Source organism: Emys orbicularis, chromosome 12 (assembly GCF_028017835.1).
Source record: "Emys orbicularis isolate rEmyOrb1 chromosome 12, rEmyOrb1.hap1, whole genome shotgun sequence".
NCBI classification, from domain to species: domain Eukaryota; kingdom Metazoa; phylum Chordata; order Testudines; family Emydidae; genus Emys; species Emys orbicularis.
In genome coordinates this window covers 21,298,293-21,320,633 of record NC_088694.1, presented here as the reverse complement: position 1 = coordinate 21,320,633, position 22,341 = coordinate 21,298,293, and the positions used below count along the sequence as shown (strand labels likewise).

Below are 22,341 nucleotides of genomic sequence, written 5' to 3'. Positions count from 1 at the left end.
GCGTGTGATGTGACGTGGTGGGTATGGCTGAGCTGATCATTACGTTTTTATCGATGACCTGGAAGAAAATGTAAAATCAGCAACCTGCCAAAGTTGCAGATGACACAAAAATTGGGGGAGTGGTAAATAATGAAGAGGCCAGGTCACTGATACAGAGCAATCGGGATTGCTTGGTAAACTGGGTGCAAGCAAACAATATGTGTGTGAATACAACTAAATGTAAATGTATACATCTAGGAACAAAGAATGTAGGCCATGCTTACAGGATGAGGGAGTCTATCCTGGGAAGCAGTGACTTTGAAAAAGATGTGGGGGTCATGGTGGATAGTCAGCTGAACGTGAGCTCCCAGGGTGTGATGCTATGGCCAAAAGAGCTAATGCAATCCTGGGATGCATAAACAGGGAAATATTGAGTAGAGAAGTTATTTTACCTCTGTATTTGGCACTGGTGTGACCCTGTCCAGTTCTGGTGTCCACAATACAAGAATGATCATAGAATCATAGAATATCAGGGTTGGAAGGGACCTCAGGAGGTCATCTAGTCCAACCCCCTGCTCAAAGCAGGACCAATCCCCACACAGATTTTTGCCACAGGTCCCTAAATGGCCCCCACAAGGATTGAACTCACAACCCTGGGTTTAGCAGGCCAATGCTCAAACCACTGAGCTATCCCTCCCCTCCCTGATGTTGATAAATTGGAGAGGGTTCAGAGAAGAGCCAGGCGAATGATTAAAGGGTTAGAAAACCTGCATTGTAGCGATAGACTAGCCTCAAGGAGCTCCATCTGTTTAGTTTAACAGAGAAGGTTAAGGGGTGACTTGATTACAGTTTAGAAGTACCTACACAGGGAACACATCTTTCATAATGGGTTCTTCTGGCTAGCAGAGAAAGATGTAACATAATCCAATGGCTGGAAGTTGTAGCTAGACAAATTCAGGCTGGGAATAAGGCACACGTTTTTAATAATGAGAGTAACTAATCGTTGGAACAACTTACCGAAGGTCGTGGTGGATTCTTCATCACTGACAGTTTTAAAATCAAGATTGGATGTTTTTCTAGAAGCTCTGCTCTAGGAATTATTTGGAGAAGTTCTGTGGCCTGTGTTTTATACAGCAAGTCAGAATAGACAATCGCAATGGCCCCTTCTGGCCTTGGAATTTTATGAATCTTTGCCCCACTGAAACTGTGGAATTGAAGAGCCATCACTACCTTTGTATCAGGCTAGCCCCTTTCTAAGTCTTGCAAAGTAGGAGCTTCACTATCCCAACCAGTATAAGCGTGCCAAGATAATAAGCATATTCAGGCAGCTGGCCCAGGTTATCTAGGTGGCCTCTCCTTCCCCCAGTAACTTCAACAACCCTTGAATGGCTAAGTGGTTTGAAAGGTTGCTGTGTAATAGAATATGCACTCAATGCTTGCAAAGATCAGACACAGTCTTAATGTTCTGTGTGCCACATATACCCTCTTCATCCTTTTCTCGTTCACCCTGGCTAGGTTGAGTACTTACTAGAAATTGGCAGCTCTTTGATAGACAGGCAGAAGCTGTGTTTATTAGGAGCACCTGCCCTTTGATACCTTCTAAGGGGCTGGGAGGGGCAATTAAACCTTATTCTAACTATAAGAAGGTTTTAAGCTCTACTTTCATCTGCCCAGGAAATGACTTCAGAAGAAAAGAGTACCATCACCAACCTCAGCAAGTGTGACTTCACACAGATGAGCCAGTATTTCAAAGCTCAGTCAGAAGCTAGGAAACAGATGTCCAAGGAAGAGAAACAGGTACTCTAGGGAATTGTAGAAGACTGTTCTAGCCATTTAGATGTTTTTGTTTATCATAATCTTTTATTCGTTCCTCTGGCCATATCATCTATGCACAGTCTGTCACTCCTATCACACTGAAGGGATTTGGTAAAACCTGTACCACCCAGGGTGGATTGGCAGAAGTATTGCACTTCTAGCTAAAAGTCTCTCTCTCTGCTGATCTGACTGTGATGACTAAGAATTCATTCGTTTCCTAGTAACATCCCTGAGATTCCTTGTGTCACTTATGTTCCTCTTAACATGTCTGCATAGGTAATGTGTCGAGAGCAGTGTTTAGTAAGAAACCTCCACCTACTGCAATTCTCTTTCTGACAATAAAACGTTTCTGGCCCTTTCTCCTTCAGCACCATGGTGTTACTAGGATGAAGTATTTTCAAGGAGTATCTGCATGTCTTCCCTCCACCCCCACACAACCCCTAGATACCCACTTCAGTAGGAACTAGAAACGTATCACAAGATCTAAATTTGGTTCCATTTAGTGCTTTTGGTAATGTAATTCTAGTCTAACTGTCCTAGGTGGTGAGGTTCAGAGCTCCTCTAATTGGATGGGGGATGGTTTTCCCAAAACAATTGAAGCCCATGGTGTCAGGATTCAAAGGTTCCCAGTATGGAATAGAGCATGTGCCTGGCTTTGCTGGCTTTTAGCCTTTTATTTGATAAATATTGGTTGAGACACACCACACCCTGCATAACTAATAGAGTAGAAGGAGCTTTCTTGTGTCCACTTCTCAGTTGGTGCAACTTCATTTAAGGGTGCATTGATTTCTTCATACCTTTCAACCTTGTGTTAGGTCTCAAAGTGAGAAGCTCGTTTCTTTAAACAACATGATGTTAAATGCAGTGGATCAAAAAGTCCTTAAACTTGATGTTTGTGGCACATGGACAGAGGGGAATGGAGAGGCAGGTGGTTTGGGGGAATAGGTCAGAGACAAGTGAAATGTAATTACAAATTTAGAAAAAAGTGTACATGTTTCATATATTACATTTAGCTATTAGTAAGGCTAAGACTTTGTCTTGGATATTTTTAGTAAAAGTCATGGACAGGTCCCGGGCAATAAAGAAAATTCACAGAAGCCCGGGACCTGTCCGTGACTTTTACTAAAAATACCTGACAAAATGGGGAGCTGCAGAGTCCCCACACCACCTGCAGTGGCTGGGTAGCTGCGGGGGTTCCAGCTTGGAGCTCCAGGGTCCCCCTGCCACCCCCCCTGGGGTAGTGGGGGGACCCTGCAGCTCCCAGCCACCGCGGTCTGAAGTCACAGAGGTCTCTGGAAGCCATGAATTCCGTGACTTCCGTTACAAAAATCGTAGCCTTAGCTACTAGTTCCTGACTTTTTCTGTTTGTATCGCCATTTAGATTGTATGCTGTTCTAGGCAGACTGCCTTTTATTCAGTGTTTTGTACAGCACCTAGTACAATGGAGCCCCAATCCTGATTGGGGCCTGTAGATGCTACTGCAATACAAATAATAAATGAATTTTGCTTCAGTCTGATACTGAGCTACGTGGTGTCTTTGGGTGCAGTGCAATCCCCCTGCTTTGTGTCTTCCTAGAAAATCAAAGAGGAGAATGAGCGGTTACTAAAAGAATATGGCTTTTGTATCATGGATAACCACAAGGAGAGGATCGCCAACTTCAAGATTGAACCCCCGGGCCTCTTCAGAGGGCGTGGCAACCATCCCAAAATGGGCATGCTGAAGAGACGGATCATGCCAGAAGACATCATCATTAATTGCAGCAAGTGAGCATGGGATGCTTTGCACCTTGCTTTGCTTACTAGTTAGGATAACTTTTTTTATCGTATATGTAACTTGACATGGCATCTAAGCATTCAAAAGTTCATGTGTTGGGTTTCTTGGTCATTTTAGGTGTTTTGAAGGGTGAGAGGTATAATGAAAACATCGGTTGTGTACAAGCCATTCCTTTCATAAGTCACACACAGCTCTGTCCACACACCTCAGTGTTGATCAACACCAGCATCTTCTGTTACAGTGCAGGGCAGCTCCTGTTAATTCTACTCCCTTGGGGCCAAAGGGTATTTATTTTATGTATGGCTCTCCCACTTGATTTTTTTCTTGTGTCCTAAGAGGCAACAGACCAATGTGTAGGGTCTTCAGACTTCTCCTTCTCCATGTAGACTACTGAAGCTGCAGAAACATCCCCAAATCAAAGCAATGAGCTTCCCAACAATGCTACTTATCACAATAACTATCAAAAGGAAACAATTCCGTAAGAAGCATAAACATGACACTGTATCTCTTGATCTTTGACTTTCAGTTTGATTCATCTTACTATCCTGCTACAGAAATGCCGTTTCCCAGACTAGAATAGGGAGAGAGACTTGTTTAATATGTTTTGCTGTCCATTAACACTTTAACCTTTGCTAGTCATCTATATTTTATCACCTGGGGTCTATTAAGACCATTTCTTTCCTCTTGCTGTTTTTGTTACCTTATGCAGGGATTCCAAAGTTCCCCCACCTCCTCCAGGTCACAAATGGAAGGAGGTCCGGCATGATAACAAGGTGACCTGGTTGGTGTCATGGACTGAAAACATCCAAGGATCTATTAAATACATCATGTTGAACCCCAGCTCTAGAATCAAGGTAAGGTTTTATCTGGAAGGTTGCTTGGCCATGCTGCATCTTAACCGACTCTCTTTAGGTGGGGAGCGTGGCCATCTAGTGGTTAAGGCAGCGGACAGGGCGGCAAGACCGACTTTTTTCTTACTCTACCATTGACTCACTGTGTGATATTGGGCAAGTCACTTTGCCTTCGTTTTCCCCATTTGCCAAATAAGGGTAATCGCTATTCTGTAGGGGTGTGGAATAATATCGATGAAGTGCTTTCAGATTTCTGGTTGAAAGGATGTTCTCATCCTAGTTGGGAGCCTTTCATGGTCTGCAGTAAGCTTAAAAGAAAATTTCTGCCAATTTTGTCTCTAAGTTTGGCCCCAGTGTCTCCTGCTTGATCATGCAGTGAAGTCCTAACCATGTGCTGGGTGTCCGTCTAAAGGCATAAATCCAGCTATGTTACTTCACTGCAAGATGGAGGAGGAGGTGATGTTCTGAGAAGAACAGACCCCGCTGTGAGCACGGATAACTGGTAATTGTCAAATCATGTAAAAACAAATGATGACACTTTGAAAGTAGTTGGATTTCCGTTTTTAGTAGGACAGATTTTTGGGAAGGCCTTCTCAGTAGGAAAATTGCCTGTTTTTAAGAGAGACACTACACTTACTGGGTGGCTCCCCTGGAGCGAAAATAAGAGTCTTGTCCTGAGTGTGTGGTGGGACATCATTTCTGATGACCTATAGTAACCGTATCATCACACACCTCTAATGTGCCATTCAAAGCTTTTTTTAAATGAGTTCACTCTGCTGTCTTTATGGCTTTACTGAGTGGGTCTCTAATAGTGAGAAGGGGACCGCTAAGAAAATAGCAATTTCCTTAATAGAGTAGGGGGTACCTTTGTACATTGAGGGGCCTGGAAGACCAAGTACCTCTCTCATCTGATTTCTGACTTCTGTGCAGGCACTTGATGTCATGGCCACTGAACTATGTGCAGCTGCATGTGAACTTAGTTCAGGCAGAACTTTGAGCAATGAATTCCCAGTGATTTTGTGCACATAGGCTTGAGCAGGAACTCTCTCTGCTTCTGCGGCTCACTTTCAGGTGTGTTGACTTTCTTGTGACTGTTTCTGCAGGGTGAGAAGGACTGGCAGAAATATGAGACAGCTCGGAGGTTAAAGAAGTGTGTGGATAAGATACGGAATCAATATCGAGAAGACTGGAAGTCCAAAGAGATGAAAGTGCGACAGAGAGCTGTGGCACTGTACTTCATTGATAAAGTGAGGGTTGATTTCTGGCAGTTTCCTCTTCCTGCCTCACTCTGAATAAAGATGCAGGGCTGGTGGGCACCTGTCCCTAAGCCCAAATAAAATTTTGATAGAAACGCTCACACGCTGCACAAATTAAATAAGGGAGTTGAAGGGCTTTGAGAGAAACTACTGGTTATTCTATTAGAAATCCAGTCCTCCAAGTACCCAGAGGTCTCCTCCTGGAGTGACAGTGGTCTCCACTTCCTCATAATTAACTGGAAATCCAGATCAGTAAATTGCCATACTGAACCTGGCTACGTTGGGCAATATTGTTTTGTTCAGACAAAAATCACAATTAGGTTAATTTCAGAGTCCCCCAGTTGGATCAGTGGGAGCTCTGCAGGTGGGTGTATGGCCCTTGGCTTCCAGGGGTTTCTAACTCCTACTGGAATGCTCTGCTTTTTATTACCACTTAGTTATGAACCTCACGACTCTGACATGAACTGTGCTAATTGGTCTTGCCACACTTAGAAAACTGTAGTCGGTCACCATGTTTACGCAATTGTACTATTTAAAACTGTGTCCCTAATAGTGACAGCACTGCTGTGTGGCTTCTGTGACCAGTTAATTACTCATCCGTGTGGATGGAGTTAAATCACAGTAATTTTAGTCATGATTTAAATTAGCAAGCAGGAAACTGTATATAAATAATTGCTTTTAATCTTGTATTGCATGTGTACTTTTTAGTTATTTTCCTAAAGAAAGGTTCATTCTCCTTGGTAGGTAATATTAAAACATGTTTATTTGCAATTATATATAGCCTCTAAATGTGGTGGTACTTTTGGCCAATCAGGAGGATACACTGTATCTATATACATTTATTTAAGCAATCATATAGCTTAATCTACACTTATGAAGATTCTGCTTATTTGCTCTTAATATCCCACTGGGAACCTATCTACATCCTTAGGGTGTCTAAATATCTTTAAAAATCTGGCCCCATGTCTTTAGCATTAATAGATTTCATCCTCTCCCACCTGGTTTATATGCATAGATTGGAAGAGGAAAAGCTTTCCTGTTTGGTCAACTCTGTCAGTTTCTCACACGTTTGAATAAACTAGTGCAAATGAAGAACATTAATACATGTTCTCTGCAACTGCTAGTTAAAATGAAACCAAAAGTAACTAAGGCACAAGCTTTCTTTTTTATTTAAATAATTTTAATAATTACAGTAAACTAGGGCTTAACGTAGGTTGTCATAATGTAAAATTTAATTGTAAACAAGTTTGTTTGTTTTTAAATATTTTAATTTAAATGAAAAATCCAGTTTAAAAAATAATCAACTTTTTATTTATCCTGATTTTGATGTATCTTATGTCTTCTCCCCTTTTTGGCACCAGCCATATAACTTCCATTGCACTTCATTGTGACTCCAGCTATTTATATTTTAATGTCAGTAATCTAAGTTTCAAACCTCTCCTTTTGAGAGTTGCCTGTTTTTAGCTTCTCTGAATGTCCGTGCTCCCCTTCTGTTCAAGGATCAGGCACATGGTACCATGCTAAATCGGAATACCCTGGTTACTGGGCAGACAAGACTCCCAGAGGACCCCACAATCCATAAATTACCAGAGCAGTTTGAAATGCTAAACCTCTTATTTTGATTCCATTTGCCCACCTCCCCTTCTCTTGTTCAATTTGTAGCTTGCCCTGAGAGCTGGTAATGAGAAGGAAGAAGGGGAGACAGCGGACACCGTTGGCTGTTGCTCCCTCCGAGTGGAACACATTAATTTGCATCCGGAGTTGGATGGCCAGGAATACATGGTTGAATTTGACTTCCTCGGTAAAGACTCCATTCGATACTACAACAAAGTCCCCGTTGAGAAGAGGGTGAGATGTTTCCCATTCTTGTCTCTGTGCACTGTTACAAGGAAAGGAGGAACTGGCTGGTGGAAAATCTCCAGAAGTGGCGATTCCTGTACATTGTGTTTTATTCAAATGTGAAGGCAGAAAATAAGTTAGCTTATCTTCTGACCTTCCCTTCCTGTGGGTGCTTTGGAGGAGTAAGGCTGCCACCTTCTTGGTTCTGATGTGAAGTAACCATACTGTGAGGCCTTTATTGAGGTTTCTCCTTTTCTAAAGTCTCCATGCTCTGAGCTGGTGGCCATTTAGTCCATGCCATATCCATGTGACCAGCAATGGTTATTTTAAAGCCATTATGTGGACGTGTTGTTAGTCTGTAGCCTTAGCATCCTGCTTTTTTCTCAGTGATACACGTCTTTGGGACACAGTCATATCCACAGGTGCAAAAGCCAAACCTCCCCAGCAGCATGAAGAGCACAGGGTGGTAGGTACTTGGCTGCACTGTTACTAGTGTAGCAGTAAGTAAACTTGGAGTTATACATCAAGTATCATGGACGTGTGCCTGGATATTATACAAGGGATTTCTTTTGTTGAAGCTCATGTCTGAATGTTTGCCTTCAGTGGGCTAGGCCCTGTTCTCAGGTACTCTGGTGTAAATCAGTGGAGCAGCTTCACTGAAGTATGCCTGACCTAAGAACTATTGTACAAAGTACATACCTGCTGACTGAGACCTTTCTGTTCCATGCAATATTTATTTGCTTTGTTTATATTCAGTCCACCAGTTCTATCTCTGTTGTTACTTGGCTGGCTCCAAGATAAATTTCCATCCACTCACTATAAGCAGAGGCGTTACAAAAATCCAGGGAGTTATTTACGCTATATTTACTGTGGTGTAAGAGAGAGGAATCTGGCCCACTAACTATACACATAGCACAGTGTGTAAAATACAGTGTCTGTAATGCTGTGACGAATGGCAAAGAGCAGTAAATGTTGACTTTTTTTTCTTCAAACTATCACTATTATAGAAATGAGGGGGTCACAGGGATTAAGAAAGAAAAATCTATTTTTCTGTTACTAAATTCATTGGCATTAGTCCCTCTTGGGGTATGTTCTTTAAGAGTTCGCACTGGGGGAATTGATTATTATGGAAATAGAAATCTCTGTGTATTAGATGTCTTGTTATCAAAATGTGTTGCTGAAAAGCCTGGAAGTTGATTTTTCAAGTGATTTCAGAGCTGGTCTGTCTGCATAATCTAGGATGCCTTGATTGTTTTTGTGTGGAACTGCTTGTGGTGTAGTTGTGTGAAACATCAAATGCAACAAAGGGATGTGGCTGTATCAGGGCTGCCAAGTCAGTTTACATCACTGGATTGCGCCTGAGATGGCAACTCTGCCCAATGGGAGAAGGATCAGAGTGCACATTGGGTAGCAAGGATGCTCTGAGAGTAACCTTGTTCTGCCAGGGAATAGTGCCAGCTTGGCTCTCTCTTTTTAACCAGGGCAATTAATAGCAATGATAGTAGTAGAGTCTTTCTCAGCTCTGACCTAGAGGGATCACCTCAGAGGGGTGAGATGGGCCATTCACTCCTTGGCTCTTCTGCTGCCAGGGAGGAGACTATTAGCACAAGTTCTAGTGGTGACTTGGGATGTGGACACCTGTCCACTTGGAATGGGATCTAGCTCTTCTCACATGGACCATCAGGTAGCCTTTAGAAGGCAATGACCTTCAGGCACTGTTGAACTGGAAACCCAGAAGCAAAAGGCTCTCTATCCCATTCCCAAACCCCAGGGCCATCTAGTCTCCTTGTGAAGTATTTTTTTTCCTTCTCCTTTCTTGTAGGTTTTTAAGAATCTTCAGCTGTTCATGGAGAACAAGCAGCCTGAGGATGACCTCTTTGACAGACTCAATGTAAGCAACAATACTTCTTCAGAGCTCCTTAATCTAACCCTAGTGAGTCTTACTATGCTGTTAGCCCAGAGGTGGGCAAACTACGGCCCGCAGGCCACATCGGCCCGCAGGACCGTCCTGCCTGGCCCTTGAGCTCCCGGCCGGTGAGGGCTAGCCCCCGGCCCCTCCCCTGCTGTTCCCCCTTCCCCGCAGCCTCAGCTCGCCGAGCTGCTAGTGCTCTGGGCAGCGGGGCTGCGAGCTCCTGCCAGGCAGCGCAGCTGCGAGCGCCGCCGGCCTGCCCTGGTGCTCTAGACTGCGCGGCAGCGTGGCTGGCTCTGGCTGGGCGGCGCGGCTGCCAATCCTGGTCCTCTGAGCGGCATGGTAAAGGGGCAGGGAGCGGGGGGTTGGATAACAGGCAGGGGGTCCCGGGGGGCAGGCAGGGGACAGGGAGCAGGGGGCAGTTGGATGGGGCAGAGGTTCTGGGGGCCTGTCAGGGGGCGGGGGTGTGGATAGGGGTCGGGCAGTCAGGGGACAGGGAGCAGGGGGGGTTGAATAGGGGGTGGGGTCCCAGGGGGGGCGGTTAGGGGCTAGGGTCCTGGGAGGGGGCAGTCAGGGGACAAGGAGCAGGAGGGGTTGGATGGGTTGGGAGTTCTGAAGGGGGGGGAGTGGGAGGGAGCAGATATGGGGCGGGGGCCAGGCTGTTTGAGGAGGCACAGCCTTCCCTACCCGGCCCTCCATACAGTTTCGGAACCCCAATGTGGCCCTCAGGCCAAAAAGTTTGCTCACCCCTGTATTAGACGAACATGGTACGATGGCTCTGTTGTTTTTGCCAGCCAGCAGCAAATCGTACTGCCGCAGAGAAGGCCTAGATTTCATCTGTCTCTTTCCAGTGGGCCAGGCAGAGACTGGCACAGAGGCAATAGCCATCTGTCTCCAGTAGGGATGTGCACATTTAAGTGACTGGTCTAAAACCTTAGTCTTTAAGCAGTCTGGCTTGCTCCGACTAGGGGCTTGTTGCTATGCAACAGCAGCCTAAGCATGGGGAGGAGGCGTGGGATGTGTGAGGTGATAGCCTTGCTGTCCAACCCCCTCACCCCACCCCACCCCACACACACACACATTCAGATCAACTTGAACACTGTGAAGGAGCTGAGGGCCCCTACTGAGGTGAGACAGACCCACCCCCACGTATTGGGGCCAAAAGTATAACAGTGAAGGAAGAAGAATTGCTTTGCCATTCATTCAAGTGGTCACATCAGATGCTAGTTCTTCCTCCTCCCTAGTCTCCATCAATGCAGATCTAAAGCCCAGTTCCACCCCAGCCCCTTGTTCACTTTGTCAATAGTTGTAGCTACCACATATTCCATTATTCCTATATTGGCCTAAGGAAGACATAGAAAGGTTCCAGGCATGGGTTACATATTCTCCTTGACTGGATCATAGTGTGTGTACCTAGAAATTCACAGCTAAACCTCTGGTCCAATGGCAAGACTGTGAGTCTAGCAAGGATGCAAATATTCAGAAGGATTCTAGTCCTAATGCTGGAGTGACTGAAACCTCTAACTCTTTCTGCTCCCTTAGACCAGTATCTTAAATAAACATCTTCAAGATCTCATGGAGGGCCTGACAGCCAAGGTATTCCGTACTTACAATGCCTCCATCACGCTACAGCAGCAGCTAAAAGAACTCACTACCCGTAAGTGCTATTGTCTGGGACCACCTAGCCTCATTTGTGGTGATGATTTGTGTGGTGGTGATACCTTGGGGTGGATCCCCAAGGTGCCTCAGTGAGTACAAAGTGGTCTTGCTGGATAACGAGGCCCAAAACCCTAGGAAGGGGATGGACAAGTTACTTAGGATGAAACGTGATTTAGGATTTTCCCCCAAAACTCTCCCCTCCTTTGGCTTAAGGCCCAAAGTTTGACCTCCCTTGAAGTGTTTAGATTATTGGGAAAGTATGTTCTGGTCCCTCACAAGGCTGTATTGTCCCACTCTAGTGGCACAAGGCAACCTCAAAGAGGACATTACTGGCTTCCTAGGGATTCCCTTAAAATGCCAGGTGGCATAGGGTTGGCTATTCTAGACCTATGCTACTCCCCTTGCAGCCCTCAACATAAGAGGCATGGCTGATGTGGGAGAGTTTGTTGAGGGATCTGCAGCCTCTAGCCAATCCACAGCTGCCAAAACAGCCCTGTGGCTACTGTCTTGCACTGGGGATGGGCCAGTGACCCTAGGATTGGGGTGATGCAGACTTGGCCTACAGCCATCTTGGTGTATTCATCCCTTATTCCCCGGTGTCCTGCAGCCAGCACAGCTAGGTCTCCAGGACCTGCCCCCCACTATCTTGATGGGCGTTTTATCTTAAGAAACTTAAAATTTTAGAAGTGACCCTTTGAGGTGGGAAGAGAGGGAGAGTGGCTGTGTCCTGGAAAATCCCTCCCTCTGTGCATCTGAGACATGCAGGGCAACATTAGTACTTGGCCATTTGTGTAACGCCATCCATCCAAATGCTGCACAAAACATGGATGAGCCAACCCCCCTTCTAAGGCAGGGAGATATTGTCCTTCCTACAGAAGGGGAAATGGTGGCTTTGCACAGTTAAGTGTCAGGCCCAAGGTTACGTACTATCAAGAACAGTCCTGACTTACCCTGCTCTGACTGCTAGATATGCTGCCCCTCTCTATTGTTGCCTTTGCGTTGCTCTTATCTGCTGAAATTACTCATGACTCTAGTACACAAAGAGAAGAAAATGGCATCTTTAACTCCTTGGTGCCAGGATAAAATTCGGGTTTGGAATTTAAATGCAGTGCAGAGGCTGGCATACTAGAGATGAATGCAGACTAACTTAGCCTCATTAGTGAATATGGATCAGTAAAAGCAATGGCACATGTCCATGGCTGCTCAACCTCTCAGAATTGTTTCACCTGCTTTTCAACTTTTTCAGCGGATGATAACATCCCAGCAAAGATCCTTTCCTATAACCGTGCCAATAGAGCTGTTGCTATTCTGTGTAACCACCAGAGGGCGCCACCAAAGACTTTTGAGAAATCCATGATGAATCTACAAACCAAGGTAATTTTTAGTCTCCTTTAGATTAAAGACAGAGCTAGAAATAACTTTTTTCCTTTGGTTGTGGGTATATCATCATTTGCTTCTAATTGCAGTGTATCAAACTCCACTAAAGGGGAGTCCACTTTCCTCTGCCTACGGAGTGCCAGTGTGGCTGGGTCTGAAACCACTCTGTCTTGTAAGGCGAGTCCTCTGGTTTTAAAAGGAAATCTTCCACCTTGAGGACAGATCGTCTGAGACACAAGCACCCTTCTCCACTGGGCTAGCTGACTTTCTGCCCCTTCTTAGCTGACTTTCTGCCCCTAGCCAACCAGTCAGGTGCTGAGGGCATAAGCTGGCTTTCTAGGCCAAAAAGGTTCCTAGAATATCTTTCTTGCAAGATGTCATTTTTCCCTCAGCAAAGTCTGATTCGCATGCTGAGGACACGCTACAGAGCTTAACTTAAAACCACAGTCCTTTTCTCTGATTTGTGGCCCTGAAAGGAAACCAGAGTGGGTGTCTGCTCCCTTCAGAGTGGCCTGGTAGACCTTTGTATCAATGCAGCTTTTGTGCGCAGTGCACTCTACTCCTCTAACTCGACCTCTTCCTTTACAGATTGTTTCTGCCGAAGGCCATGAGGTCAAAATTTGGCTAGGTCTGTTCACAGCCTGACTTTAAAATAACCCTCTCAATAAGGTGTTCTGTTTTACACTGGGGTGTTCTCTTGCTTCTGTAACACCTAACCTGGCTGCCCCCACCCCTGATTTTTACAGTTGAATTGAGTTGTTACCTTGGGAGGAGGTGGAGAGTTTTAAAATAACAGTTAAGGACTGAGGAGCTGGGAATCTTTAAACCTTACTAGATCTCAAGCTAAGACTGACTGTCTAGATTCAGTGCTTGATATTTTTTGGAAGATTACAAGAGCATGGAATCTTTATGCTTCAGGGCATAAACTGATCACCAGCCTGGGTCAGGAAATTTCCCTCCATGGGATTGTATGGCACATTTAGATGAATTTTTATTGGTTTGCATCCAGCATACTCAGAGAGGCTTACTGACTAAATGGGCTATTGGCTACCTCTGCTTTGGCAAATCCTACTGTACTTCCACTCGGTTCCCTTGTTCAGATGCCAATTCCTGAGCAGTAACCAGAGGCTTTATCCTACTTACTACCTTCTGGTTGGAACTGTCCATTCCTAATGCCATAGGAACCCCTTACTATGAGAAAGACGATCCCCTCTGCACCATCCACAAGCTGGTCTCTGTGCACAGCACATTTGAAATACCAATGGCCTAATTTTTACAAAAGTGATTAGTGATTTGGAGTGACTCCATTTTCCAGTGTTCACCTTGATTGTCAGAGGCCACAAGTACATAGGAAATTAGACACCATTACGGTGTCTTAAGTCACTAGTCACTTTTGAAAATGTAGGCCCAGTGTATGAGGATTTATTTAAAGGCCCATCTGGCTCTTCTGCTATGGATTAGATCCAGGCTCGTGTCCTACTCAGACCTATACTTCACCAGTTGAATCCCAGGCCCTTCGATACAGGTGGCGAATCTGCTAGGAGGTTTGTACAGTTCCCCTGGATGTCAGCGAACCCCTCTTCTGTAGTCATTCACGCTTTGTGGGTGTGACTCCTAATTCCCACCCTGCTCTCTGGGTTTTTGCCTCTTCTAGATCGATGCCAAGAAGGACCAGTTAGCCGATGCCAGGAGAGAACTGAAAAGCGCCAAAGCCGATGCCAAGGTCCGGAGGGATGAAAAGTCCAAAAAGTAAGTCTGGCTTCAGTGCAGATAAGCTGTAAAAGGTCTCACACGGCAGCGCAGGGCGGTAACCCAAAACAGGATTGTTACTGCAGCCGTGCTGCTTCAAATACCTCCCCCCTTCCCTCCAGATCCATGATCCTCTGAGTTTTTGTTCCCCACCCCCCACGCTTTCAGGCCTGCATTAGCAAATGGCCACCTAGCTGAGGAGCAGTATGTAGTCTGTCATTGTCACTCCTTACATGGTCACTAGCAAGCTGCATGGATCTCTGCTTTTCACAACATACCCTCACCTCCAATGCTCCCATGAGCTCAGCATGTGGCTGATGGTTTAGTGAGAGACTGAAAGCAAGTCTGTGACAGGAGAGTGCAGAACACTGCTCAGAATCCCCAGGTCACATCCTCTGAGCCTATTAGTGGGCCGTCTTCGCTCTGTTAGTTTTCAGTCTCTTATGAAGAAATCATTTTATTATGACTCGTCCAAACCTCTCTCTGTTCTGCTCCGCCAAACAGGCCCTACCCACCTACCTCCCTCTCCCTGGAAGCAGTTTGCCGAGCAATGTGCTTTCCCTCTGGTGCCCAGAGTAGGAGATGGATGGTATCTTCGTGTCTACTCCAGTAGAAACTACAGAGCAGAGTGTTGGGTGCTGAATGCAAAAACCAGATAGGAGCATACACTTGTAATTAGACTTCCAAGGGGGGGACTCTACAAACAGAGTAGGAAAAGTGACCCTCTTTCAGATCAGACTGAATACTGCACTCTTGTGCTTAATAGATGATCTCACGCCACTTCATGCAGGAGTGGACTGCCTGGTTTTAAACTAGGGTTTCTTTTTATACGGGAATAGGAATGTTACCTCTAGAGTCCTGGACAAATTCCAACTTGGGGAACTGCATTCTGCCTCCTTAAAACGTTTTCAAATAGCTTTAGTTGATACCAGATTCTTGATTTTGTGTATTGAACTGTTTAAAGTGTTGTCACCTTTCACCTTGGAGATGGCTGCATCTCAGTGCTGATTGGCATCATTTGCTAAGCACTGGACCTTTTCAGGAAAGGTGCAAGTTACTAGGGTCCCTTTGAATCCCGGTAGGGTAATAATGCACCCCCACGAAGGCCTAGCTCTTTCTGAACAGTTCTCTGATTCTTTCCCCACCCACAGGACAGTAGAGAGCAAGAAAAAAGCCGTGCAGAGGATTGAGGAGCAGCTGATGAAGCTGGAGGTTCAGGCCACAGACAGAGAGGAGAACAAGCAAATTGCCTTGGGCACCTCCAAACTCAACTACCTGGATCCCAGGATCTCAGTTGCCTGGTAAGCTGCCATGTGGGGAAGGATTCCTGCCTGTCCCTGTGCTGTGTCCACTGTCCCAGAGTGGTGGGAGGCTTTAGCACAGCTCTGCCCAGTAATCCATTTCCAGGCAGTAGCTTGACCCTCTCTGAAATCTCAGCCTCTCCGAATCTTTTGTATTTTAGACCAACCTCAATCATTATTTTTTCTAAGAGCACCTTCCAGCAGGAACCGCAGTATCTCTAGGACCAAAAGGGCAGTGACCATTACATTGTTGTCTCTTACATTTTGGTGTCTTAATTTAGCATCTGTAGAGGTTAGAAACAGGCATACTGTGAACACTTCCTTCCCCTCCCCCTCAGCTCTTCTATTACATCTCTTTTCTCTTGGCTGGCCACCCCATCCTACTCATTATTTCAGACCTGAGCCCCTTCTGAGCAGACACTGCAATCATGCCAGTTTTTTGGGGGAAGCGGCTTTCGATGTGGACAGTCTCAACCTAACCTCTGTCAGACACAGGAGTTGGGGATTCTGCAGTCAGTGGTGAATTTAGCCTTTTAAATTGCCTACAGTACTAGAAATTCCTACGGCAAAGGCTTCTGTTTGAGAAGAGGTGGCTGGTGCCAAGGGATTTCCACTGTGCTTTCACTGCATGCATATAGACAAGATGAAAAACTCTTCAGCAGCCTGGATGGTTCTTAGCAAAGATACACCTGTCCTGTGATCTCCGTTAGCCATCCTAACTTCTCCTTAGCTACTGGCACTTGCAGGATGGTTTGCAACTTGAACGTTATCCTTGTGAGTTAACTCCATCCCAAAGTAATCACTCCGAGTGACTAAAACAGCTTGGACTTGCTAGCTGCAGGTCCTGCCACATGGCATCGGAAAGGTGTTGTGTAGTAACGTCTCAAACGTGACCTGTGATCACAGTGATGGGGACAGATAAGGGTGCCCACACCCCTGAGTTTGGCATGTTGGAGGATTCGAGGACTGTGGGAAGGGAGGTAAATCTGCAGCAAGCAGGTTGGGTAGTGGGCGAGGTTGGGAAGGAAGCGCAGCAGGTTGTAAGTTCTTTGACACGAGCACTGTGTTGTATACCTTTTGTGTATCATGCCAAGCACAGTGGAGTCCTGTCCCCGATTAGCCTCTCTATGCAAATATTAAGGAGAGGGACAGCTAGCAGCAAGCTGAGTTGGTCAAGAATTGTGAATAGGGGTTGTCAAGGCTGGTGGGAGGATCCGACCTTGTGGGGGAGGACCAGCTTTGTGTGAGCCAGTGGGTAGGGGGGCACAGGAAAGAACAGGAAAAAGGTTGCATTGGAGCGAAAAGGATAATGATCCTCGGACAGGTGTTCCTATTAAGAGAGCATGTCTGTGAGCCCGGGTGACTAACTTTTTGTCTCCTTCTCTTCTGCAGGTGTAAGAAGTGGGGAATTCCTGTAGAGAAGATTTATAACAAAACCCAACGAGAGAAATTTGCCTGGGCAATTGACATGGCAGAGGACGATTATGAGTTTTAACCTGTTTTTAATGAGCTGGATTTTATGGAAAAAGGGGTGGGGGGGAAGCCTGGTTTTAGGGAGATTGATAAACTGTGAGCCTTACTTGTCCTAATTGTGGGGGAGGGGGTAAGGAGGGGCAAGCGAGCATCAGACAAAGAAACCAACATCTTTGAGAAAAGATAAACCTGGAAATATTATAAAGGAGCTGAGCCAGTTGTCCTATGGACAACTTATTTAAAAATGTTTCAGAGATCCAAATTCTAGCTGTATGGTTTTGTTTTGTTTTTGTTTTTGTTTTGTTTCTCTCGAGGCAGGGCAAGTGGATGGGGGATTTGTCAACCTTCCACCAGGCAAATTCATCATTACACTGAAGAGCTTGGGGGATCTTTAGCTACTGTATACAAAATCCAATTATATTGGTGCGTTTTTACAGTTAGGGTTTTGCAATAACTTCTATATTTTAATAGAAAATGGACTCCTTAAACCCCTGCCCCTCCCTCTGCCCCATTTCAGGAATTTAACAAAATTTTAAAACCCAACGCACCTGACACAGCTGTCACGATGGTCATGGAGGTACCTGCTTTTATTTTATTTTATTTTTTGTTAGTTTTACTCAAAACAATCGTGGCATTGGAACATGAATTTAATAAAAACGCAAAACAACCCACCACATCTGTTCAAAGCAAAGCATGATGGGAAGATGCTTCCTGACTTGAGTGTTCTTTTTTTAAATGTGAATTTTTATTTCTTTTAATTATTTTTAAATATTTAAACGTTTTTCTTCTTGATCTTAAAGATCGTGTAGATTTTGGGGGGAAGATGGGGAGGGACGGATGAGTGTGGGGGGGAGGGATGAGTGTGGAATTTGAGGAGAAATGAAATCAGTGACAAACAATTTTCCCATCATCCTTTGTTCTGAGCATACTCTATACACTTCAAGAATACCCACTTTTTAGGTTTGGCAGACTGTTTTCTTTGCTTTCCCCCCTTTTTTTAACCCCCCTCCCCTCTTTTACTTGAAAGATTTTATTGTGTAAAAAGAAGTTTCACAGGTCAATAAATTTCGAGGGAAATGAGCATTGGTCCAAAAAAGGAAAAATAATCAAGATTTTAGGGCTTTTATTTTTTTCTTTTGTAATTGTGTACAAAAATTTTAAAAATTAAAAAAGCAGAATTTTAATGTGAAACCTTTTTTTTTTTTTTTTTTTTTTTGGCTATAATCATTAGTTTTAGAGGCATTGTTAGCTTAGTGTGTGTGAGAAGACCATTTCCCGCAGTCTTTCCTCAACAAGTATCTTCTATTTTTATCATGAATTCCCTTTTAATCAACTGTAGGTTATTTAAAATAAATTCCTACAACTTAACCGAACATTGGTGTTTGTGTGGTGTTCTGTCCAACTACCCACGGGGCCAACAGCAGCCTCCAGGAGTGAGAGCATCACTAAAAGGGTGTGGCTTAGGTGCGACAAAGCAACCTGCTAGCCCTCCTCCTCAACATGTGCAAGCTGCCATAACATGGTCACTGGACAGTGTACTGGACTGGGAGTCAGGAGAATTGTGGGGTAGTCCTAGCTCTGCCACTGGTCTAGTGTGTAACCATTGGGTGAATCACTTCACCTGTACCTCTGACTTCTTTCCCACCCTTTGGCCTGGTCTACACTGGGAGGGGATCGATCTAAGATACGCAACTTCAGCTACGAGAATAGCGTAGCTGAAGTCGACGTATCTTAGATCAACTTAGAATCACTTACTTCGTGTCCTTGCGGCACGGAATCGATGGCCGCCGCTCCCCTGTCGACTCCGCTTCCGCCTCTCGCCGTGATGGAGTTCCGGAGTCGATGGCAGAGTGATCAGGGATCGATCACTACCCGCTGATCCGGCGGGTAGTGTAGATGTACCCTTGGTCTGTCTAGATTGGGGACAGCAATTTTCCCACTGTATTTATATAGCACCTGGCACAATGGGACACTGCCATTACACAAAGAACACCTCAAGCTGTAATCTCGTTGCAGCTCATAGACTAAACAGTTCTTAGGCTGGGTCAGTAGTTGGATATGAGAGCTTCAAAGGAAGCCAGGTGTTCCAAAAAGTGCTTTTGGTGATTCAGTAGGTGGCACTCCTCCCTCTGAAACTGTGACCTCATGTGGTACTAGAGGCACTGTGCCTGGAGGGGCCAGATTTTTGATGAGCTCTAAAATTGAGATTCTGATTGAGTGGTCTTTGGATCCCGTAGAATTTTCTGCCACAGTCGAGGGTGTTTGCCCTGACATTCTGTCATTGTGCTGCCTTTCTAAACTGTTCCTTGTGCATTGTGTTGGCTAACTAGTCTTCACTTGTCTTCCTAGCTGTTGTGTAGTGTTTGCGGTGTGCTGAATTTCATCCCTGTGCTGAGGGGGAGTGCACAACACTCTGCTGTCCAGTTGGAGAGTGGAGACTCAAGAAAAAGGGGTAGCAATATAGGATTCTTACTTTATTTTCACGCGGTCGACTGTTCTTCCTCTGTTCCAATCTTGGTGATGCTGATAGATAACAGAGAGATGATTTGACTTTCACCAAGACTGAACCTGCTGTACGCTGTCATGCTGGATGGCTCCTACAGCTTCCCCTCTTGCACTTGCTGTAAGACTGGATTTGCCTGGATTTGAGTGTATGTGAAAACATGAGCGTCTGGTTAAAAATGATCATTCCATTCCAAGGGCCTGCTCCTGCAAGCTTTCCACGCACAGAGCTGCCCCTGCGGTCGGTGGGAGTTCATTGTACAATGCAGGGCTGTCATCTGGAGATTTATTCTCAAGATGGGGCTGGTCTCTTGAAAGGGCTTTCCTGTATGTGTGCAGGCTATACAAGGGGAGTGGAACAAATAAGCAGGAGCGTTGGAAAGCAGAGAGTTGTCGAATGGGAGATACAGTGCATTGCTGGGGAATGGAGAAGCCATTATGGGCTTAGCAATGGCTCATGCAGCCGTGGGTGCTATAAGCTATTGGAGTACAAGAAGATTGTAGGCTGGGTGACAGGAGATTTCCTGGCCCTCTACAAAAGGTCCCTTCGGTTCCTTAACTTCCTTTAGAGCAGTGGTTCCCAAACAGGTTCGTGAACCCCTGGGGGTTCACAAAATGTTACAGGGGGTTCTCAGGAAAAAATTCTCTAATGGCAGACAGAGCTGTACCTCGGGCAGCATGGGGCCAGCAGCCCGGAGCCCCTGGACTTCCAAGAGCTAAGCAGATCAAAGCAAGCCTATCTATCACACTGGGGAGATTTAAACTTCAAGACTCCTTATAAGGAAAGGGAGGTGGATATTTTTTGCTGTTTTTAAAATGAAATAGGCAGCTAGTGTTTTTTTTTTTTTTTTAATTATTATGAAGAACAAGTTTAAGCTTTCTTTGTTTGCCTGGACTGCTCGAGACCTGAATGCTTGTGTAGGAGGAACTCTGAGTTGGCTTCTTAAATACCTTCCTGCTGTTTCACATCTGATACTCCTTGATGAAACATAGGAGTCTTGTCTTATAACAGGATTATTCAAAGTGATGCAAGCTACGAAAGTGAGATCTTGGACGAGTGTTGCCGTTTTCATAATGTAATAAAAATACTGTCATGATAAATAATAATTAATAATAGTGTGTAATAAGCATGTCATAAAAACAAATTGTGTATTTCCAAGATCACCGCTTTTATAATTTATACTCAAGTAAAGGAGAAAATCCCTGGAAATATTCATTTTTAGGAGGGGGTTCGCGAGACTTGACATTTTCATGAAAGGGGTCCACAGGTTGTTAACTTTTGGGAACCACTGCTTGAGAGAGAAACTGGAAACAAATACCGGGGGGCTTCCGCCTGGCCTCAAAGAATAGTGCGGCACGCTCTGCTCTTGCAGGGCTGTAGAGCATCCGCTCTGCATAGAAGCCCCCATTCTGACCGTGAGACCTCCCTTGGCTCAGAGTGTAGGGAATCGAGTGATACTTCAAGGAACTCCAGTTGTCCCCTCGTTTTTCCCCAGGCCAGCAAACTCAGCATGTCCCACTTCATTAGTGTTTTGAGTTGGTGATGGTCTCAACCAGTTCTGCGCTGATGAGCCTCGGCACTGGACCCCCTGTATGATCCGTAGCTGGGGGGGAAAAGCTAAGGAAGCTGACCTGCCCTCCCACCCCTACAGCTGCTCCCTGCACACTAGGGCTTTGGGCTGTGCCCCGTGTTTGGAAGCCTGTCCTGCCGCTGGCTGCGGGACAGAGGGCTCCAGACTGGCACTTCTCCCAGGTCTGAACTCACTCAGAGACCCACTAGGGGGAGGAATTGGTGAACGTGCAGCAACAAAACTAGCCGTGGGATTGGGGGGGATGTAAGGGGGTGTCGCAGAGAAAGGACTAACCCCGGCTACCTTGGAGCACCTGCTCCAGTCTGTCCAGTGCAGAACTCGCAACAGGAGGAATGCTGAAGGCTCCAATATGGTGCAGTCTGTTGGTGGAGTTGTGGGGTGAGCGTCAGGAGACCTGGTGCTCTATTCCTGGATTAGCCATTGATTTGCCATGTGTTCTCACCTCTTTGTGCCTCACTTTCTCCATCTGCTGAATAGCTGTGCTTTGGCCAAATTTCTCTCCAAGGGGTGGGGATGGGGGGCGGAATTGGATTGGGATTGCATCATTTCCCTTTTGGACACCCTTCTGGCTTCATGGGGGAAGGGTGGGGAGGCAAGGAGGGAGGAGGGATAGCTCAGTGGTTTGAGCGTTGGCCTGCTAAGCCTAGGGTTGTGAGTTCAGTCCTTAAGGGGGCCATTTAGGGACTCTGGAGCAAAAATTTGTCAGGGACAGTACTTGGTCCTGCTAGTGAAGGCAGGGGGCTGGACTCGATGACCTTTCAAGGTCCCTTCCAGTTCTATGAGATAGGTATATCTCCATATATTATATTATAGTCTAAGGAAGACATGTGAGGGTTTCCCCATGTAAGTTAATGTCGGCCTTCCTTCTGTACTGTGACACTTGTATTCCAGGGTTCGGCCCAGGAGTGGTTGTCCCACAGGCTGCCTGCCACGAGGGGCTGGGGCCCTGTGAGTATTGTGGAGGCACTGGATCTCTGCAGGAATGCTCCTGCTTTTTGTGAGTGCTCTAAAGATCTGTGGGGAAAGCATCATGATCTGGGGGCTACCCACTGGGTTTGATGACCATGCCACCCCTGCCCAGATGATCCTCAAGGCTGCAGACATTTTCCATCAAACCTGAATGACCCGAACGGTTTTTTGTTGTTTGTTTGTTTTTAAACCTGTAAGGCAGGGTATAGCCAATTTCAACGTCCAGTGCGTTCTACTAGGAATAACCCCTAAGTAAGTCCATGCTTTCAGCAGCCTGAGTACAAAGCATGGCTTCC

General features: G+C 45.6%; 1 protein-coding gene across 1 annotated transcript in view; it reads left to right on the top strand.

The window, feature by feature from the left end:
- The window catches only part of TOP1 (DNA topoisomerase I), an 80,965-nt gene extending 63,961 nt beyond the window's left edge, over positions 1-17,004 (top strand). Inside the window, exons 11-21 of the mRNA XM_065414250.1 lie at positions 1,654-1,776; positions 3,371-3,558; positions 4,278-4,422; positions 5,523-5,666; positions 7,338-7,523; positions 9,337-9,405; positions 10,966-11,080; positions 12,329-12,456; positions 14,114-14,208; positions 15,360-15,509; positions 16,902-17,004. Coding sequence (XP_065270322.1) covers positions 1,654-1,776; positions 3,371-3,558; positions 4,278-4,422; positions 5,523-5,666; positions 7,338-7,523; positions 9,337-9,405; positions 10,966-11,080; positions 12,329-12,456; positions 14,114-14,208; positions 15,360-15,509; positions 16,902-17,004 — 1,446 coding nt within the window. The remainder of the gene's footprint in view (positions 1-1,653; positions 1,777-3,370; positions 3,559-4,277; positions 4,423-5,522; positions 5,667-7,337; positions 7,524-9,336; positions 9,406-10,965; positions 11,081-12,328; positions 12,457-14,113; positions 14,209-15,359; positions 15,510-16,901) is intronic.
- The last annotated feature ends 5,337 nt before the right edge of the window (positions 17,005-22,341 follow it).